Below are 22,073 nucleotides of genomic sequence, written 5' to 3'. Positions count from 1 at the left end.
CATGGGGCCAAGGCTGTAGCAGTCACTCTCCAGGACCGCCACCGGGCATTGCAGACATTTAAACACCACCTTTCACAGACCAACCTTCTCACTTTTAAGTACTCCCTGCTAAGGCTCTTTACCTTCTTAAGCAGAGTAAAAAGAAATGCTGGGGCCATATGCGTCTTCATCGGAAGTTTGGTCCAAGCTACGTAACCTTTTGGGCTGCCAGCGACAGTCAACTGCCCATGGTCTTAACGTCCAAGGTGCTCTGTGCACTGATCCATCGATCCTTGCAGAACACCTCACGACACTTTGCGACAGCATAGGCGTCCCCTTCCTATCCCGCTAGCTTTCTCTGGCAGAAACGTCGAGTTGAACAGACCCCCCAGCCCCTCTGTTTCAACTCGCACAACTCTGAACCCTATAATGAATCCTTCACTGAATGGGAATTGTTGCAGGCTCTTTCTTCTTGCTGTGACACGGCCCCAGGCTCAGATTCCATCCACAACCAGATGATCCAACACTTGGACACTCCCCAGAGGCAACATCGGAGTCTCCAACCACAACCACATCGGGAAGAACCCAGCGTCTCTCAACAGCTACTGCTTGATTGGCCCGACGAACGTGCTTCGTAAACTTCTTGAGAGGATGGTTAGCTTCAGATTACTTTCGGTACTTGAATCTCGGGGCCTTTTGTCCCCGCATCAGTGTGGCTTCCGGGAAATGACGTTTTTCCACTGACAAAACTCATTGTATGAATTTCTGGCAGCACAATTGATTTGTTTCACTGTCTTTACATCTTGGGACTGTTGCTCTTCCATTTGTTGTAACTACAAAATTCCTGGGGCTCATGGTTGAAAGGAAACTTTCTTGGTCCTCCAACACTTCTTAGCTGGCAGCCCCGAGTATGCTGTTGCTCAATGTCCTACATGTCCTCAGTGTTACTTCCTGGGTAGCAGGTCAAACCACCCTCCTCTGTTTTTACCAGTCTCTTGTCCATTCGAAACTTGACTATGGTTGTTTCGCTTGTGTGTCTGCACATCCATCTCTCTTATGCCGCATCAATGCTGTCCACCATTGTGGCATCCGTTTGGCCACTGGCATCTTTTACAGTAGACTGGTTTAGAGTCTGTATGCAGAAGCTGCTGAACTGCCACTATCCCACCGCTGTGACTTTCTCCTCAGCAGATATGCATGCCATTTGTCTGACGTGTGGCCATCCATCCTATGCCTCTTTCTTCAATGACTCCTTTGATTGCCCTCTTCTCTGTTACCTCTTTGAGTTCGCTTTCAGCTCTTGCTCTGTCAATTTAATATCATGCTACCTGCAATTTTATCAGTGGGTGTGATCCATTTCTACATCGCGGCTTTGTGCGGCAGCCCGTGTTCACCTTGGCCGTCACTGGTTTGTTAAGGACACTACTCAAGCTTCTATCACTTTCAGTTTCACGAGCTACACACGGAACTTCCCTATAGTACCTTTGTGTGCAGCCTTGGCAGCAGCCTCCTTTCCTGTCAGACCGACGTGACCATGGATCCACATAAACAGTGACTCCATCAAGAGTGAGCAAGTGACAGCTTTTTTGGAGCTGTTGCACTAAGGCATGGACAGTGTACAGCCACAGAGGCATTGAAGGACACAGTGTGTCGAAGCAGATGACGCAATTGAAAAGCCTGTGTCGCCCAATGTAATACGTGGCCTGATACAGGGTGAAGAGTTCTGTTGTAAATTCTGTTGTAAATACTGAGCAATGTTCTGGAAGCCGATACCGAAAAATGTCAGTGCCAGTGACAAATGCTCATCTGACACCATGGTCAGTCCGAGAGCCATCAGTGTACAGTGACGTAGACCGCATATCTTTGACTGGAATGATGAGAGAGAATTTGGGGATGGGAGATAAATATCTGCTTCTCTAGCCAAATGGTTAACCAGTTCATTCCCTAGGAAGCTCACAAGACTTGGGACCCAGAGAAAGGCAACGGAGCAGGCAGCACAGTCAAGGGCAGAGAGGTCATGGATAGCAGACACCAAAGGGAGATGAGAGTAGCAGTGGTCTACACCTACAAGGATGCTCTCCATATCACGTGTAAATGCCTGGCAGAGGATTCACAAACATCTTCACAATAATTCTCGATTATTCTATCTCTTAAAGCGCGTGGAATACACAAACACCTGTATCTTTCCGTGCGAACTTCTCTTATTTTTTTATGATGATTGTTTTTCTCTATGCCGGTCAGCATCAACAGAATATTTTCACAAACAGAAAAGAAAATAGATGACTGAAATTTCACGAGAAGATTCTGTCACAGCAAAAAAGCCTTTGTTTAAATGTATCATTTCAGTGTCTGGACAAGACCAGAGCACGGTAAAGATGGAAAAGACTGGTACAGTCTGCACACAAGATGTGTGGGCCAGGAGGCAGAGAGCATTAAGCTTCAGTACGCATGTAATCTTTAGGTGGCGAAGAAGGGGCAGCCACGTCACCTTTTTATCAAAAATAACGCCCAAGAAAGGGGATTGTGCTACAATATCAAGGAGCTGGTCAACTAAATAAAGTTCTAGATCGGGGTGTACTGTGGGTTGACAACAAAAATGCATGGCCCGCATTTTGGAGGGAGAAAAGTGGAAGCCATGGGAGATGGTCCATGCAGAGGCCCGTTGGAGGGCACCTTGGAGCCAGCGCTCAGCAAATGCTACAGAGTGGGAACTGCACCAGATGCAAAAATCGACGTATGCCAGGGTAACCACGGGCCCAACAGAGGATACAAACCCATTGATGGCTATCAGGAAGAGCGTGACACTTTTCACAGAACACAGTGGGATACCGTTCTCCTGAATCTGAGGGGCACTAAGTGAAATGCCAACTTGAATCCGAAAGAGCCGGTGAGATAAAAATTCATGGACAAAAGTTGGTAGACGGCTACAGAAGCCCCAGTCGTGGAGGTTAACTATAACGTGATGTGCCAAGCCATGTCATATGCCTTATGTAGGTGAAGGAAGACCGCGACAAGGTGCCAGTAGTTAGTAAAGCCCTGTTGGATTGCTGTTTCCAATCTGAGTAAATGGTCAGTTGAAGACTGTCTTTCCCGGAAGCCACACTGATGCAGGGACAAAAGGCCCCGACATTCAAGTACCGAAAGTAATCTGAAGCTAACCATCCTCTCGAGAAGTATACGAAGCACGTTCGTCGGGCCAATCAAGCAGTAGCTGTTGAGAGACGCTGGGTTCTTCCTGATACTGTTCTTCCCGGGATTAATGATGGGTATTACTGTACTGTCTAGCCATTGTGACAGGAAAGCTCACGTGAGCCAAATGTGGTTGGAGACTCCGATGTTGCCTCTGGGGAGTGTCCAAGTGTTGGATCATCTGGTTGTGGATGGAATCTGAGCCTGGGACCGTGTCACAGCAAGAAGAAAGAGCCTGCAACAATTCCCATTCAGTGAAGGATTTATTATAGGGTTCAGAGTTGTGCGAGTTGAAACAGAGGGGCTGGGGGGTCTGTTCAACTCGACGTTTCTGCCAGAGAAAGCTAGCGGGATAGGAAGGGGACGCCTATGCTGTCGCAAAGTGTCGTGAGGTGTTCTGCAAGGATCGATGGATCAGTGCACAGAGCACCTTGGATGTTAAGACCATGGGCAGTTGGCTGTCGCTGGCAGCCCAAAAGGTTACGTAGCTTGGACCAAACCTCCGATGAAGAGGCATATGGCCCCAGCATTCCTTCTTACTCTGCTTAATAGGGTAAAGAGCCTTAGCAGGGAGTACTTAAAAGTGAGAAGGTTGGTCTGTGAAAGGTGGTGTTTAAATGTCTGCAATGCCCGGTGGCGGTCCTGGAGAGTGACTGCTACAGCCTTGGTCCCATGGCACCGGTCGACGATGAAGGGGACCTGTGGATAGAGGGACAGCAGTGCTAGCAGCATGAAGAATAGTGGCAGAGACACCTTACACGACTGCATCAATGCAACTTGAAAATGTGGCATCAAAATGCACAGCAGATGTATATAAAGGCCAATTGGCCTTGCGGAAAGCCCAACTTGTGGGTCTGTCTGCCTGGTGGCAACATGGGAATGACCGAATCACAGAAAAGTGGTCACTGTCACAAAAATCATCACAGGATGATCAATGTAGGGAAGCCACAAGAGTACAGGAGAGGAAATTGTGAGATCGATAGCAGTAACAGTGCTATGAATGGCACTGAAGTAGGTAGGGGAACCACCACCGAGGAGAAACTGCAAGATCCGGAACTGAAAGAGAGCGGGTGACCTTGGGGTGCACAGATGGTGTCTCGTGGTCAAACTGTGGTACAAGGCTTCCGGTGTGAGACACCTGGGAGGGGGTCCTGGTGGGGAAGGGGGAAGCCCCATCACTAGCAGGTCCAAAGAAGGAGGGGCAGTTCTTCAGCTGGGGAGAGGGAGTGGCTCCCAGACAGGAAGTCATGGGCACTGCAGGGGAGGGGGAGGAGGTGGGGGACAGGGCTGGGGTGACGAAGAAGTAGGTGGTGGAAAGGATGTAACAGAAGCAAAAGTTGAAGAAAGTGATACTGGATGGAGTGTCTCATATTTTTGCTGAGCTTCAGCATAAGCCAGGTGATCCACGCACTTTTGCTCTTGGCTCTTCCTTTCTCTCTTGTAAGCAGGGCAATCCAGCAAGTGAGGGGAGTGGCAGTCATGACAATTGACACACAGGTGGTGGAACACAGGGGCTTCACTCATGGAGTGGGTGTATACAGTCACCACACAGAGGGTCCGCCATACAGCTGGAAGACAAATGCCTAAAATGCAAGCACTGAAAGCACCTCATGGGTGGTGGGACGTACAACTTCATGTCAGATCTGTAGCACATAACCGTGACCTCCTCTGGGAGGGTATCCCCCTTGAAAGCCAGAATGAATGTACCAGTATTGGAGCAGGTGTCTTTGCGACCCCTCTGCACTCGTTGAACGAAATTAACGTCTTAGTGCTCCAGATTAGCCAGGAGTTCCTTACCCGTTTGCAGGATGAGGTCCCTGTGAAAAATCCCTTCCTGGACCATATTTGGAGATTCTTGAGGGGTAATAGATACTAAAACTTGGCCAAGACAATCACAAGCATTAAGAGCTGCAGATTGGGCAGCATAAGAAGGTTCGATCAACAGGGACCACGACTGCATCTTAATGAGACAGTCCACATCACAAAACTTGTCCTCGATATGCTGCACAAAAAAAAAATGGCTTTGTGGTGATGAATGTGTCCCCATTTGTCCTAGTTCAGGCAAGGTAGCGGGAAACTGTTTCAACCCAAGGTGGCGAGCCTGGTCCTCCTCCCACGGTGTAGCCAGGGAAGGGAAAGCCGCAGGGTCATACAAAGCAGCATTCAATGATCCATCACTATTCGAAGAAGCCAGGACGTTTGAGAACAGCCAGATGTGTGCAGCTTGGTATGCTTCATGCACCAAGTGTCCGACCTGATACCACCCACTCGGGTCACACTAAAATCAGAAAATTTAGAAGTGGAGGTCTAACTAAAGTGGGGACCTAAATGCCAAAATGGATGAAACAACAGACATACAGAACAAAACTGAAAGCAAGACATGGGTGTGACCCAGCCACAGCAAGGGCCACCTGGCACAACAGCCGTTGCCATGAGTTCCGATGCTCCAAGAAGACAATAGACCAATCCTTGGCATACATGGGGAGGGAGCAGCTCAGGTATCAGTAATGTGATCCCTATGTAGTCGGGAGCTCAGCCAGATGGGTATATAACAGCCCCATCTCGCAGACTGGCTACACGTGCTGGTGACCTAGCACGGTGGAGGGGGGCTACAGCGGGGAAGGAATCCACATTGTAGACATTTGGGAGGAAGTTCTTCCCCAAATGGCTCACACTAAAATCAGAAAAATTTAGAAGTGGAGGTCAACTCAAGTGGGGACCTAAATGCCAAAAAGGATGAAAGAACAGACGGATGGAACAAAATTACAAGCAAGACAGGGAAACAAGTGGATAGCCAGGTCGATATAAATCAGAACACAGAGAGGGGAAGGAGGGGGCAACGAGAAAGGAGCGAGGATAGGGAGGGAGGGCAGGGTGAAGGAAATCCAGCCAGTGAAGGAAGAATAGGCCACAATAGCTCGGGGCCCCGTGTGCACCACACATAAACTCGCAAAAGACACGAGCCCCCTGGGGGTGAAACTCTCAGGAGGATGCAGCCCTTGTAGGAGTGTTGGTAGATTCTTCCAGAATCAACACTTACCAGCACTGGTACTGAAACAGTTAACCTCCCAATTATTAGTACCAGATTGGTATGATGTGAATTCTGGCCATTCTGCATTGTAGGGTTAAACGATATTTTTCTGTGGGCAAAGACATTTTGTCTCCTAAACGATCCTCACTCACTCTCTCATGAAAACTTTATACATGATGTTTATGAAAGAAAACACACACTTTATGTCGGATGTGATCGATTTTCATGTACAGGGGATAGTAATGTGATGGTTGTGTTAGAGGGTCAACAAGGCACGTGTTGCGTTGGACCATGTGTGTTCAGTACAGACTAGGCATCAGTGCAGGTTGTTTATGAGTAGCGCACACTTCGTATATGCATTCAGAGCCCCAGGTCGACGTGCAATGAAAGGCCAAACACAGTTGCGAAGAGGGCAGATTGTGGGGACCCGATTAGCTGAAGCATCAGTAACCAAGACAGCCAACTTATTGAATGTTTCAAGAGCAACTGTTCCAACAGTCATGACAGCCCACACAAAACATGGAAAGACATCATAGTGTAAACGCAATATTATGCGCAAATCAAAACTAAATGACAGAGACTGTCGTACACTAACACGAATTGTGTCAAAACAACACAAAACTACGATGGCTAAAGTGACTGAAGAGGTCAAAAGCCATCTGTAAAATAATGCTTTAATGCTTAACGAAGTTAACTTCTTTAGTAATGGATTAACGATTACTGAAATTAACTTTTTGATTAACGTCGCCCAGCTAGGGGTACAAGATCCTCATTACTGGTTGTTTCCAGTTAATTACAGACGTCTCGGTGTTTGCAACAATGTTATCAGAATTTTAATTCTTTCAGGCAATTCGAAAAAGGTAAAGAAGTTTGGTTATTCCTTACACTGTCATCTCAAAAGGAATTATAGATGGCGATTCCCTCAGGAGCTGCTGTTATGCAGCAGGTTGCTAGCTGTGAATGCAGTTTAAAAGCACAATGTCATAATTTGCCAAGTATGTCAACTGCAGCAGAAACTAATACAACAGCAATTTAAATTAAACAAATGAAAGTTACAAGTTACAAATTTATTTAAAAAATACCCACTCATAATATAACATGTTTGGAAATTTTTTTGGAACCGTGATTCATTTCATGTTCCTGTAGCTTTTCCACACCTACAATAGCCAGCTTAATTAGCAACTAGTTTTTGGTCAGCATGTGAGCAAGACATTTACGTCATTTTCAATTAGTCCCTAATGTGTATAAATCTAACACGCAACCAAAATCAAGACATTCAATGACTAAGACAATCAGAACACCATGTTACTCCAATAAACACTGAAGGAAATGCCACATCCCCAGGCTACCATCTACGACATAGCAACCAAGCATATAGCTGTGCACAGCAGGTTTCCACTTAATGACACTACTCCTTGACATCGAATGACAATCTGACAACACAAACATGCTGTCAATTGTGCACTGCAGGTTGCTGAAGTTCCAGCCCACTTAATGACACTACATGTGGAGATTGAATGAAAACAATCTGACAAGATGAACTTGTTGGGTTGTTTTTAAGCAAACCTCCAGTCAGCCTCCCCACCAGAGAGAGGTATAAGCATGTTGCTAAACTGTGCCATAATCGCAAAGTACCTCGTTTCCACATGTCAAATCGGTATTTCTCTGCTGAGCAATTATTTTGGTCGCCACCAAGTCCACCTTGACATCATTACATTGCTGGACTCTTTTCAGTCCAACCTCTAGCAGATTACCACTCTCTGCCGCCCACCACGACATGGACTTCGTTTATATTCGAACATTCCACTGAAACGTGACTATCAGTGTAAACCAAGTAGCATGGAATTATGTCCGAAGAAATCTTTGTCGTTTTATTCTGTTCCTTAAACTTAATAATCATGAAGTTGTTCTTTGCCACCTGGCACTTCAATTTTAATAAGTTCTTCCCCTTAGTCAAAACCCTACAGGAAGTATAAAAAGTTTGAAGATCACAGCCCCTGCCACACTAAACCAAAAATCCTGATTAATGCAATTTACAGACAGCAAAGCAACAACTGATTCATTCTTGAGGCAACTGGGGGAAAAAAAAAAAAAAAAAAAAAAAAAAATCAGTGCTAGTTTCGGTGGCATAAAGTTGAATTTAGTTCTTAACATACTTAATACCTTCTTATATCTCTGAAAATAAAGATGATGTGACTTACCAAACGAAAGCACTGGCATGTAGATAGACACACACACACAAACACAAACATACACACAAAATTCAAGCTTTCGCAACCAACGGTTGCTTCATCAGGAAAGAGGGAAGGAGAGGGAAAGACAAAAGGATGTGGGTTTTAAGGGAGAGGGTAAGGAGTCATTCCAATCCCGGGAGCGGAAAGACTTATCTTCGGGGGAAAAAAGGACAGGTATACACTTGCACGCATGCACACAAACACACACACACACACACACACACACACACACACACACACACACACACATCCATCCGCACATACACAGACACAAGCAGACATTTGTAAAGGCAAAGGGTTTGGGCAGAGATGTCAGTCGAGGCAGAAGTACAGAGGCAAAGATGTTATTGAATGACAGGTGAGGTATGAGTGGCGGCAACTTGAAATTAGCGGAGGTTGAGGCCTGGTGGGTAACGGGAAGAGAGGATATACTGAAGGGCAAGTTCCCATCTCCGGAGTTCTGACAGGATGGTGTTAGTGGAAACCAGATAACCCCCTTTGGTTCCATCAGATTCACCTGGTCCTACTCCAAATCCCATGCCACTTTCCTTGATGTTGACCTCCATCTGTCCAATGGCCAGCTTCACACGTCCGTCCACATCAAACCCACCAACAAGCAGCAGTACCTCCATTATGACAGCTGCCACCCATTCCACATCAAACGGTCTCTTCCCTACAGCCTAGGTCTTCGTGGCAAACGAATCTGTTCCAGTCCAGAATCCCTGAACCATTACACCAACAACCTGAAAACAGCTTTCACATCCTGCAACTACCCTCCTGACCTGGTACAGAAGCAAATAACCAGAGCCGCTTCCTCATCCCCTCAAACCCAGAACCTCCCACAGAAGAACACCAAAAGTGCCCCACTTGTGACAGGATACTTTCTGGGACTGGATCAGACTCTGAATAAGGCTCTCCAGCAGGGATACAACTTCCTCAAATCCTGCCCTGAAATGAAAATCCTCCCCACTCCACGAAGAGTGTCTTTCCGCCATCCACCTAACCTTCGTAACCTCTTGGTTCATCCCCATGAAATCCCCAAACCACCTTCCCTACCCTCTGGCTCCTACCCTTGTAGCCGCCCCCGGTGTAAAACCTGTCCCATGCACCCTCCCACCACCACTTACTCCAGTCCTGTAACCCGGAAGGTGTACACGATCAAAGGCAGAGCCACGTGTGAAAGCACCCACGTGATTTACCAACTGACCTGCCTACACTGTGACGCATTCTATGTGGGAATGACCAGCAACAAACTGCCCATTCGAATGAATGGACATAGGCAGACAGTGTTTGTTGGTAATGAGGATCACCCTGTGGCTAAACATGCCTTGGTGCACAGCCAGGACATCTTGGCACAGTGTTACACCATCCGCGTTATCTGGATACTTCCCACTAACACCAACGTGTCAGAACTCCTGAGATGGGAACTTGCCCTTCAGTATATCCTCTCTTCTCGTTACCCACCAGGCCTCAACCTCCGCTAATTTCAAGTTGCCGCCGCTCATGCCTCACCTGTCATTCAACAACATCTTTGCCTCTGTACTTCCGCCTCGACTGACATCACTGCCCAAACCCCTTGCCTTTACAAATGTCTGCTTGTGTCTGTGTATGTGCGGATGGATATGTGTGTGTGTGTGTGTGCGCGCGCGAGTGTATACCTGTCCTTTCCTTCCCCCCCCCCCCCATTGTGGAGGGGACAGAGTGGTGGGAGGTGGGGGGTTGGGGAAGGAGGAGATGTAGTGAGGAGAACACTGAAAAAACTGAAGACACTATTTGTGGAACTGCAACGGTGAAGGCAAGAATGGAACTGAGCAGGATCATGGGAGACAGAAATAGAGGAGCATATTAAGGAACAGAAAGATGGTAGTAGGAGGTACAGAGGAAGAGGCGGCGAACTTATAGTCCCATCATTACCACAAAACACAGGTACCAGTCCCTTCTTGATAGTGTTGGTGGCACAACAGAGTGATTGGCTGCTAGAGCAAATTCATAACATCTAACTCTCCTACTATATGAACTACACCAATTTTTTGATAATAATGTTTGGTGAGTCAGTGGATAAATGCCAGACTATGGTTCCAATGGACTCGTGTTCAATCTCTGGTCTGTCACAAATATTTTAAAGCTGTGGATTCTGAAAAACCGTTAATATTATTTTATTGGTTATTAGTTTCACCTTATCTACAAGCCATCTTCAGATCTTAAGCAGTTTAACATGGTGCTATTCACGTGCCTTGGCACGTTTATTTTATTGTGCATGTTCAAATTTTAACTGACAATGTCAAACAATAAGATAAGTGTACCAGGTCAAGAATCGAAGGTAAACCAAAATTAGTAATCTTTACTATTAAGGGTTTTTCTGAAACCACAGCTTTACACAATGGATCACTTATCTCCTAATTTGACAATGTCAAATAATAAGACATCATTTTAATCTTCTTTAATCACTTGTTTCTGCTCTGACTATGTTTGCTGATGTGAAAAATTCAAGTTGCACCATGGTCTGAAACCCACATTAAACTGTAGACCCTTCTAATTGGCTGGGTAAGACATGTAGAAGGATGGAGGAAGGCAACAGCATACTGTATCCAAAAGGACGATGCCTAGCAAAGCACTGTAGTGTTCAAACCATGCTTCAGACTACGGCAGCTATATTTTTATTTACTTAACCCGGCGGTGCACGCACCTGGAAGCAGGACGGCAGTACACGCAGCTGGTCTCACTGACCCTTGCAGTTTCTATCTTTCTGAATTAGCATTTAAATGTATATTATGGAGGGAAGTGTCTATTAAATGAAGTAATATCATTAAAATCAGTTTAGTAAATATATTTAAGGGATAAATTTAATATTTTGGTCAAAAATATTTACACAAATGGAGATACATAAAATTTAGCTGTTATCAAAATAATGCATGTATCCAATCAGATATTTTGTCGATACAGTCTTGGCACACAGTAACAGAATGTTCAATGCAAATGTATTTCTTGCAGTTCTTACAAATATACCTTGTTTTTCTGTTTTTGCTTCTGCAGCCCACACTCCGTCCTCGTGAAGCAGCAGTTGATTTCCCTTCAGAAATTTTCACACTGAAAGCTCTCCAATTCTCTCAGTTATCTTCCTTGGCAATATTCTTAACATTACTCTTTGCTGAAGATGATCATGCTGAAGCGCAAAAGAAAGCTGCCTCAAAAACTCTCTTAATCTCTGTTGTTTTTTCCTATTTGAGTTGAAAATAATAGCACCATTTATCACAGCTGTGTTCATGATGCTATAAAAAAAATTAAAAACTGTTGGCCATCATCTTGTGTTTCTAGCTACATTATATGTTGCACTCATTCTGTCTACAATGTCAACTCCACCCTTAGTAAGGTTATAGAAAGTGATAATTTCTAGTTTTTTATCATTCCCTGTATTTTCGTCAATATTTCCATTATGGTGCATCGTTGACAGTAGTAATACCACTTTATTTCGTTTCGGCACATAAGAGACTAAGATACAATTTTTCTGAAACCCAAACACAGATGACTTTTCTTGTCGGTTTTTAGTGTTAATAAATCCCCTTGGGACCTGTCTCTTGTTCTTCCTCAGGGTACCAACGATGGTCGTCTCCTTCGTAATCAATGTGTTTGCAAGCTCGTAACTTGTAAAATAATTGTCGCAAGTTATGTTGCGGCCTGTATTCAGGATAGGTTGGCAAAGTCTCTGAACAAGTTTAACTGGTCTGTTGTCCTGTCTGTAAGGGCCTTCAGGCTGTTGCCCAACATACACCTCCATGTTGAATGTGTAAAACATTCTGGCATCCACTGCTGCAAAAATCATTACTCCATACTTGTTTGGCTTATTTGGCATGTACTGTCGGAATCTGCATCTTCCACGGAATGCTTCTAGTTTTTCATCAACTGTCACGTACTCAGAAACTGTATAAGCCTTCTGAAAGTTTTCAACAATTAGACTGAACACCTGTCTTATCACCACCATGTGATCTGTTTCCTCCCTTTCCATTCTCGTTTGTTTATTGTCAAGTCTGAGGCATCGAAGAAGAAAACGAAATCTGTTTATGCCCATTGTGAGATGAAATATTTCAACTCCTGTGCCATCTGTTCACCACAAATCTTGTGGACTTAGTCCATGGGCACACATTACACCAGCGTAGTACAATAATTCCAATAAGGCCTTTATTTCAGCTTTATTAGTTTGTTGTGCATCTCTTTCCCTTGAAAAGTTTCCCTGGATACTTAGAATGTACCTACTCGTGCAGTCAACAAGTATATGTATAATGTTTTCATCAAAAAACAGTTCCCAGCACTGTAGAGGATTTGTAGCACTTTTCGCAGCATCTTTCACATCTGGTAAATGAGTTATGATGTTATAACAACGTGTGCGGGAGTACTTTGGCGGAGCACGTGAGTTCCGTACTGTTCCGTCTTTACCAACAAACACATCACTGTCAGCACCACAATCACTGTCTTCTGATTCATCACTCTACATTTTTTGTTCAGTGTCGGTATAACTTTTCCACTCTGGGTCCGGGATTTCTTCAAAGTCGATTTCTCCATCTTCAGAATCACCAGCGTCACTTTCTGCCATTGCTTCTTCAATCAAGTTCCTAATTATCTCCTCCTGTGCCTTGTAAGAATAAGCCATGATGCAGTTAGAACACTTACAACACACTAAAATAAGGTACAAAGCACGAAAAAATCTGTTCTACCACTAAACTAAGCAGATACCGCAAATATGCGAGCGCTTGAATAACCTTGGCGGAGCTAACAATAAACTGACACCAGTGCACGCGGCTGGCCTGTGAGACCCTAGACGTCTTTGTTGTGAGCTAACCGGAAGTGCTATTGTTGAAATACCAGATACACCATACCAAATGACTCTTATTACACTCACTTAAAGGTGAGAAGACAGCTTCTTGGAAACAAATTTCAGACATTGCATTAATGTGAAAATATTCTCCTTGGTCCGACAGACCACTTGCGTGTACTGACAGGTTAAATAACAAATTTTTGTTCTTTAAAAAATAAAAATAGAACATGCCGATTTCCTTGAGGAGACCATACTGCATCCCCTTCCACTGTTACTACAGTAAGGAAAAACCATAATTTTATTCCTGTTCATTTACTCAACACTTCATTAGTAGTGTCAGGACAGCTCACTTCTAGCAAAGACAGCACGGGTAGTATGTTGCTTACATTTAGTACATACATGAGAAGAGGTTGGGGGGGGGGGGGGGGGGGGGGTGAGGAGGGTGATTTCCCAGATTTTCTGATTAAAAATACACTTCATCCTGTGTGTAAATATCCTTTTTTCTCAGGTGAAAGTACATGTTTTGTGTGTTAATAGACAATATATTTTCCCTCACTGCTGTAAAACTTTCAACCCTTTGAATAGTAAGGTTTTATACATTGACGTAGAACTTCCCGGCACTTTGGGAAACAGGGGGGTGGGCCCATTTTGAAAAGCTCTTTGATGCATGGAATCAAGTACACTGCGTATTTTTGTATTAAAAATGTATAAATACAAATTCCACCAAATACAGTACAGTAGCTGCTCAAGCACTTAAATCAAGATTGTGATGTGCTTTTGTCAGCCAATTGTAGCTCATACTACGTGATCATGCCAGTCAACAGCAGCAGATATTCAGAGCATAGGACACGTGATGTAGTCTGCCAATAGCATCATCACTGTTAAGTAGCATGAACACACGAATTGCAAAAGTTAATGTTTAAATTAATGGTTGGTTGTTTTTGGGGAAGGAGACCAGACAGCATGGTCATCGGTCTCATCGGATTAGGGAAGGATGGGGAAGGAAGTCGGCCGTGCCCTTTCAGAGGAACCATACCGGCATTTGCCTGGAGTGATTTAGGGAAATCACGGAAAACCTAAATCAGGATGGCCGGACGCGGGATTGAACCGTCGTCCTCCCGAATGCGAGTCCAGTGTCTAACCACTGCGCCACCTCGCTCGGTTTAAATTAATGTACATGAAGTATAGCTACAAGAAAAGTCAAGCTTTCACATATAATATTAGCCGTCAAAAATGTTTTGCTATATTCTGCAAAGGTGTGGTCAGGTGGGATCCTAAAAACACATATTAAATTGTATTTCTGACAAGCACAATTATAAATTTCACTGCTGTTCACTAAACAATTCATAAGTTAGCTGGCTGAATATATGTTTGGTCAAACACATTGACTTTTCCATAGAAAAGCCAATTATGTGTGGTATTACTCAAGAACTTACCTCACACTGTGTTTCACGGATAATTGTACTTTCTGCCAGACTTATTTACACTTTGTAATCTATGAAAGAACTAAAATAAGTATGAAAAACTGACCTTGAAGCTTGGTCTCTCTTTTTTTTTTTTTGGGGGGGTGGGGGGGGGGCGCGTTGTTACCCAATAAGATATACCAAATAAATGTGCCAGTAAAATTTTAAATAATGGCATAAATGGCTGGTCTTCTGTCCCCGAATTTTTCTAAATGGCTGGTCCTCAAAGTGTTAAGTTGTGAATGAGAGTCAAACATGTGATGATTTAAGAACTTCATCACACATTTTCACACAGAACATAATTCATCTTGAGTAAAGGAAATTTACTTTGAAAGTAATGCTTCTTGAACCACTATTTGCAATATTTTCCCACAACCTGGTTGAAATGTAAATAGTTGTGACGACATGCTCATCAGAAGCATGTTTGTTGTTACAAAGTACTGCATAGTCTGCGTCCCAAAGCCTTTCACTCATTTTGCCGTCAGCAGACGCTTGTGTGTGCACTGAGTTTTGTTGCAGGAAATAGCACATTTTATTTGTAACTTAAGTTTTATTTTTAAAAACAAAAATGATGTGACTTACCATATGAAAGCGCTGGCAGGTCAATAGAAACACAGACACATACATACACACAAAATTCAAGCTTTCGCAACAAACTGTTGCCTCATCAGGAAAGAGGGAAGGAGAGGGAAAGACGAAAGGAAGTGGGTTTTAAGGGAGAGGGTAAGGAGTCATTCCAATCCCGGGAGCGGAAAGACTTACCTTAGGGGGAAAAAAGGACGGGTATACACTCGCGCACACACACACATATCCATCCACACATATACAGACACAAGCAGACATATTGGTCTTTAAATATGTCTGCTTGTGTCTGTATATGTGTGTGTGTGTGTGTGTGTGTGTGTGTGTGTGTGTGTGTGTGTGTGTGTGTGTGTGTGTGTGTGTGTGCACGCGCGCGCGAGTGTATACCCGTCGTTTTTTCCCCCTAAGGTGAGTCTTTCCGCTCCCGGGATTGGAATGACTCCTTACCCTCTCCCTTAAAACCCACTTCCTTTCGTCTTTCCCTCTCCTTCCCTCTTTCCTGATGAGGCAACAGTTTGTTGCGAAAGCTTGAATTTTGTGTGTATGTATGTATCTGTTTGTGTTTCTATCGACCTGCCAGCGCTTTCGTATGGTAAGTCACATCATCTTTGTTTTTAAATATATTTTTCCCGCGTGGAATGTTTCCCTCTATTATATTAAGTTTTATTTTGGTGTTATTCTCTCATTTATGTTTTATTACTGCAATATTATTCTGCTGCAATGGGCTAAAGCAAAATATTTTGTTAGAGTGAAAATCCTTGCCAGTCAAAATTACAAAAATTGAACAGAAAACAACAGCAATGAAATTCCTGGCTTTTTGCAGGATGAAAAAATTCCTGTGTTTTTCCCAAATTTTCCAGTGTGTATACACCATGTAATATGACAAATGATGGGTTGGAAAATTCTGAAACACCTCAACTGAGTTGCATGAAGCAATGATGCACCCTTGTGGACCATTATGTTCTTTCCATTGGGCACTGAGAAATGATTTATGATAGATTCCTGAGCACCATCTTTTGGCAATTCTTCCTGCACCTGCTACCACCTCAACAGGCAGTCAATACATTTTACTGTATCAAAGGAAAATTCTATCAAGAAAACTGACCAATAATGTGTAGTACTGCCAACAGACACATAGGAAAGTGTAAGTGATATGCTTCCTATTGTTTGGAAATAATAGCTCCATCCTTGTGGGGCACTGCAGGAGGAGGGGGCAAGGGAGGGGGGGGGGGATGAAAAAGAGTACAGAAGGTTAAAATTAAGTGCAGGTCACACAGAACCAAGGATTAGAGGGATCCACCTGTAGTGAGAACAAGGGTATAAATATTCAGCTTTAGCTTCTGGTGTACACACAAAAGAAAGCATCATGAGGAACCCCGAAGTCATCAGGAATGACCAACAAGAAGAATCTATGCAATCATTTTGATCACGGGGGAAGATTATTGGTGCAAAAGAGGAGGGTGTGTAACAAACTTTATACAATGAATATTCGACAAATGCTCTCTCAGAATGCACGAGTAAACCAAGCCAGTCACCGCAATTTGCTTGTTAGATCATTGGAGGAGGAATGACATTGTGTGAACTATGTTCTTTTCTAAGAGGAAGATTTTTATAAACAATATTAGGGATAGGCTAGATTGCCACTCACCATAAAGATGAAATGTTGAATTGCAGACAGGTATAATGGGAACACTGTTACACATTTAGCTTTTGGCTAAAGCTTTCCCCAAAAAAGTGTGTGTGTGTGTGTGTGTGTGTGTGTGTGTGTGTTTGACATGGCATAACATAAGCTCACCAAGTATTGTAGATGTTTACAGTGAAATGGTAAACTGTTATGAATAAGTTGGATTTGGTGTGGGAAGTCTCTCTTGCCTGCACCACTTCCCATCAAAATTTCCACTTCTACATTAACTTGGAAAGAAGTAACTTTAAGCCTCTGCGAGTGAATGGTTCTGAGGAGTGAGATAATGCTTAATGCTCTCTAACAGAGTTACATCACGCCTCGCTTTCAGAAGGAGTTTCCACAGAGCAAGTTTAAGTCCAATTTTCTCAAAGTACAGAAAGTCTCGCTTCACGATCTTCATCGGATTCTTGAGATTGCATAGTCTTTGTCTTTTTAGCCGTTCTGTAGTATTTAGAAAGACTCAACTGCCTTGTAGGCATGTTTATTCGTAAACAGAAAGAACTCAAACCACAAAGCAAATTTAATAAACTCGTTTTTCCTATCAAAAATACAAATAAAATCTCTCAAAACTAGCAAAGCAATATCATTAAATGTTAGTTCGTTTTTATAAAGATAACATTGTGGCATTTAATGCTGTCACTGACGTAAACTTCTGAAAATACATCAGTCTCTGATATAGAAAAACTAACGTAACCATCACTTGGTTCTTTAGCATACTGCACCATTATGACTGATTATCTGAAATACTAAGCTGAGCAAACAATTTTCGACAGAACTTTTGATTACAATATTTTTTTCTGTTTTCCGATTTAGATTAAATAAAACCTGCATTTGTCCCAAGCTACGCTCAAGTTATCTGTGAAAACTCCGTAAAAATTTGTGGCAGTTTTGGCGATTAGCTTATTCAAACAGAAGACAGACAGACATGAGAGCTTTAGATAAAAATTTAAATCACAATATCTTTATTCTGAGATCCGATTCTGATGAAATAAAAAAATGTCCGTTCCCCAAGCTATGCTCAAGTTACTTATGAAAACCGCATGAAAATTGGCCGAGCAGTTTTGAAGATTAACATGTTGAAACAGGCACAATAGTTTTATTATTATTTACTGATGTTTCATAAATTATAACCTCTGTTCACACAAAGTGTAGGGTAATCAACTCATTGTCTTAGAAGAGCAAATGATAAATTCCTTAAATTTATATCATACTTTTTATATTGTATACTGTATATAATAGTGATGAAGCACTGAAATTTTATGCACTCTTGTGGATTATCATGTTCTTTCTTCCCAAAACTAATATGAACAAAATGTATAAACCTTAATATTAAAGAATGAGCACACAACTCTTATCAGTCTGCAAGCCCCTTTCTACAACTGCATATGTGCATATAAAACAGAAATCACCTGTGCTAAGTGTGTCTTGAAGATTATTTTGACTTAAGTAAAAAGCAGAAAAAAGGTTGGTTGTAGACTACACCCGCATACAATGTGGACAATTAATGTTTAATGTATGTAGAATGTTCTACAAAGAATATGTAACTTACCAGTTCATCCTTTTTTCTGAAGCCTGTAAAACATACGACTAGGCCGGCCATTGCGTGACAATAGAGAGGTCTTGTATTGTGCGGTAATGTATCACCTTTCTCAGCACACTCTTGTAGTGCAGTAGGTCCCATAATCCTTAAAAACATAACACATGTTTCAAACCAAATAATCACTTACATTGTGTGTGTGTGTGTGTGTGTGTGTGTGTGTGTGTGTGTGTGTTCTAGCACACAGGCTGCAGTAAAATGGCAATGGCAGCAGCATTCAAAATGGCCCGTCATATTTTTTCTTCAATATCATATTCAGTTTTTTACTTTGATCATAATTATGATTGATGCTAATTTTTTTTCTCCTTTTTACGATGCTGTACTAGGATTTACAAATTAGAGAATTCCTACACTAAATCAGAAACTGACTCCATTGATGACAACAAGGATTTAGTTCCAGAGACAAGTGAAGATGAAGATGGCAACATTATGAACAAGGACGGTAAGTGGAGGAGGGTTGAGGTCCTGATCAAAGTCAATCCAAGATGTCCACTAGGAATGGAACCAAGTGAAAGGTTGCCAATTTTTCATCTTCTGTAAGTTGGTCAGCTGTGAACATTCTAAAGGGGAGAGGAAGTCCCACTACTTACATTTGCCAACGAGCAGATGACTGACATTACTGCGTTCCATTTTATTTTTGATGAAGCAGTGCTACAACTCTTGAAGAAACACACACACAATAAAATTCTTGAAAGGTACTAAAGAATTATGACTGATGTCGCTTGAGGAACCAGAAAAATCTACAGCTGGGGTGTCATTTGTACAAAAGGTACATCTGCAGATACTCTTTGATCACATTCTTGGGGCCTGCTTCAATCAACATTATGCCCAGGACCAGATTTCTGTGGTTAGATGAAAATTCAACCCAAGCTGAATGCCTGACGGCCCTCAAATTCATTCTTATCTCTGAAATTTCGAGAAAGTTCATGTAAAACAGAATTATTTACCATCCAGGAGAAAATATAATCACAGATGACAAACTACAAACACACAAAACAAGATTCAGTTTCCCCCAATTCATGCCCAAGAAACCAGACAAATAAGGTCTCAAATTTTGGATTGCTGCCAGTGTAGCGACAAAGTCTACAGGTTGAGTCACCTTAGCTTCCCTTTTATTTCATGAACAGTTCCAGAATCAATCACGATACTGAAGCAAGTATATCATTCTATTTAAAAAATCATACTTGCTTTAATATCTCTATCAACAGAAGTCTTAAGACACTTTATTACATACCACTGTACGCACTCCTCATCATCATTTGCCAAAAACCTTATTTTGATACCTGGAATCATTCAGGAAATAAAAGGGTTGTGACATGACTCACTTTGTATATTAATGCTTTCTCAAATCTTGGGAAAGAGGATATGGGTAGAGAGAAGCAGCTACTCACAAGTCCATAGTTCTGGATCTTGTGGAAATACTTCGCAATCTGGGAAGAAACATGACAACAAACAACCACTTCACATATCTTCGACTTGCTAAGAAGCTCATGGACAAGGAACAACATTGTCACAAAATATCTGATGAGGTAAAGAAGCCAAATGCTAGAATACATTCCATCACCACCCTGTGACAGACTGGCAACACAGACTGCACCATGACTGTATACCATGATAAGAAAAATTAAAATGTCTTTCTTCTGAGTCAAAGCATGTTGAAGCAGTAATAAGCAAAGAAGGATAGAAGAAACATGAAACTGCAACATACTACAATGCAAAAAAAGTATATGGTGGACATGGTTGATCAAATAACCTGTTAATGTAATACAAAGGTTGCATGTGGGAGATGGCAGGTGCATGTCTTACACAACTTACAGGACACAGTGGTTGGTTGGTTGGTTGGTTGGTTGAGGTTTAAGGGACCAAACAGCAAGGTCATCAGTCCCTTGTTTCAAATATGCGCCATTCCGCTAATGGGCCAACTCAGTAAAGTCAGAACAATAAAACGGAAAAAGGGAAAAAACGTAAAAAGGCAGTCATGTTGTCATTGGTAAAAAACAAAATGAGGGAAGCCTGTAAGAGAACGAACCCAACACTATGCTGAAGCAGCATAGGCAAGACCACCTGTGACTTAGAAGGTACAACTGCTATAATGTAGAAAGTACGTATGGGAATAGAAAGACTAACCAAGCCTTTTTTTTTAATAATAATAATAAAAATAATAAAAAAAAGGTAAAAAACAGAGTAAAAGGGGAAGGAAAGAGGAATTCGGTCAGGGAGGTGAATCAGGAATCTCCCAACACTGCTTACAGTGGGAGACGCCCAAACACTCACCGCCCTGCCCCAACACCAGAGAGAGATTAAAAACCTTAAAACTGAGAATAAAAACCACTTTCCCGGAGGAAACCGAGAACCAGAGAGACCATCCACAAATTGTCAGCCAACATGAAAGGTAAAGTGTGGGGGAGCCTGTACTTAGCACACAGATCCAAAAGAAGGGGGCATTCAATCAAAATGTGGGCTACTGACTGGAAGGCTCCACAACCACATAGTGGGGGTGGCTCATCACGCAAAAGAAAACCATGGGTCAACCGAGTATGGCCAATGTGGAGACGACACAGTGTGGTCGAGTCCTTTCGGGAGATGCGAAAGGAAGAACGCCACGGGCCTGGTGTCACCTTAATTGCACGAAGTTTATGAGACAGGGGAGTAGCCTCCCAAGAATTGGCCCATGACTGTGCAAAGTGGGATTTGATGTGAAGCCGTAAATCCGCTGCAGGAGGGGCTACAGAAAACGGGGGGTAAGTAACTGCTCCCCCAGCCAAACGATCAGCGAGCTCATTACCCGGGATACCCACATGGCCAGGGACTCAAAGGAAGTCAATAGAACAAGCAGCACGGTGAATATCAGCGAGATGGTCATGGATGGCAGAGACCAAGGGATGGCACGAAAAACACCGGTCAATAGCAAGAAGGCCACTCATCAAGTCCGTGTATAACAGAACGCGGTTGTGTTGGGACTGTTTAATAAAGGTAAGGGCCTGGGAAATTGCCATCAATTCCGCAGTAAGCACCCCACATGTAGGTGGCAGCAGATGGCTTTCCGTTCCAACAGAGGACGTGAAGGCATACCCAACACGATCAGCAGATTTAGAGCCATCAGTGTAAAAAACAACAGCATCCCGAAACTCCCATAAAATTTGGCGGAAAAAGGAACAGAACACCACTGGGGGGGATGGAATCTTTCGGACCGCGGCGGAGATCCATCCGAAGTCAAGGCCGAGGAACTAACCAAGGAGGGGTGGAGGGGAGGGACCGAGGAAGACAGGACAAAGAAGGAAGCTGAAAATCACGGCAAAGAGACGCAAGGCGCAGCCCAACTGGTAAACCTGCCCGAGGCCGGGAGTCGGGTGGGCGACGTCCATGGTCTGGGAACAGGATAGAATAGGAAGGATGAGTGGGAGAGGAATGGATAGTGAGTGCATAAGACACCAGAAGCTGGGACCGCCGAACAGAAAGGGGGAGGGATCCCAGCTTCAACCAGGAGACTATCAACAGGGCTAG

At 43.2% G+C, this 22,073-nt stretch overlaps 1 protein-coding gene across 5 annotated transcripts in view; it reads right to left on the bottom strand.

Annotated features, from left to right (window-relative positions):
- LOC124594810 (protein ECT2) overlaps window positions 1-22,073 on the bottom strand; it is a 217,346-nt gene that overhangs the window by 147,373 nt on the left and 47,900 nt on the right. For all 5 annotated transcript variants that reach the window (XM_047133249.1, XM_047133247.1, XM_047133248.1 and 2 more), the window contains exon 4: window positions 18,522-18,657. In XM_047133249.1, the coding sequence (XP_046989205.1) occupies window positions 18,522-18,657 (136 nt within the window). The remainder of the gene's footprint in view (window positions 1-18,521; window positions 18,658-22,073) is intronic.

This window comes from Schistocerca americana, chromosome 2 (genome assembly GCF_021461395.2).
Source record: "Schistocerca americana isolate TAMUIC-IGC-003095 chromosome 2, iqSchAmer2.1, whole genome shotgun sequence".
In the NCBI taxonomy this organism is placed as follows: Eukaryota; Metazoa; Arthropoda; class Insecta; order Orthoptera; family Acrididae; genus Schistocerca; species Schistocerca americana.
Note: the sequence above shows the minus strand (reverse complement) of the source record. Positions and strands in the feature narration are given on the sequence as shown.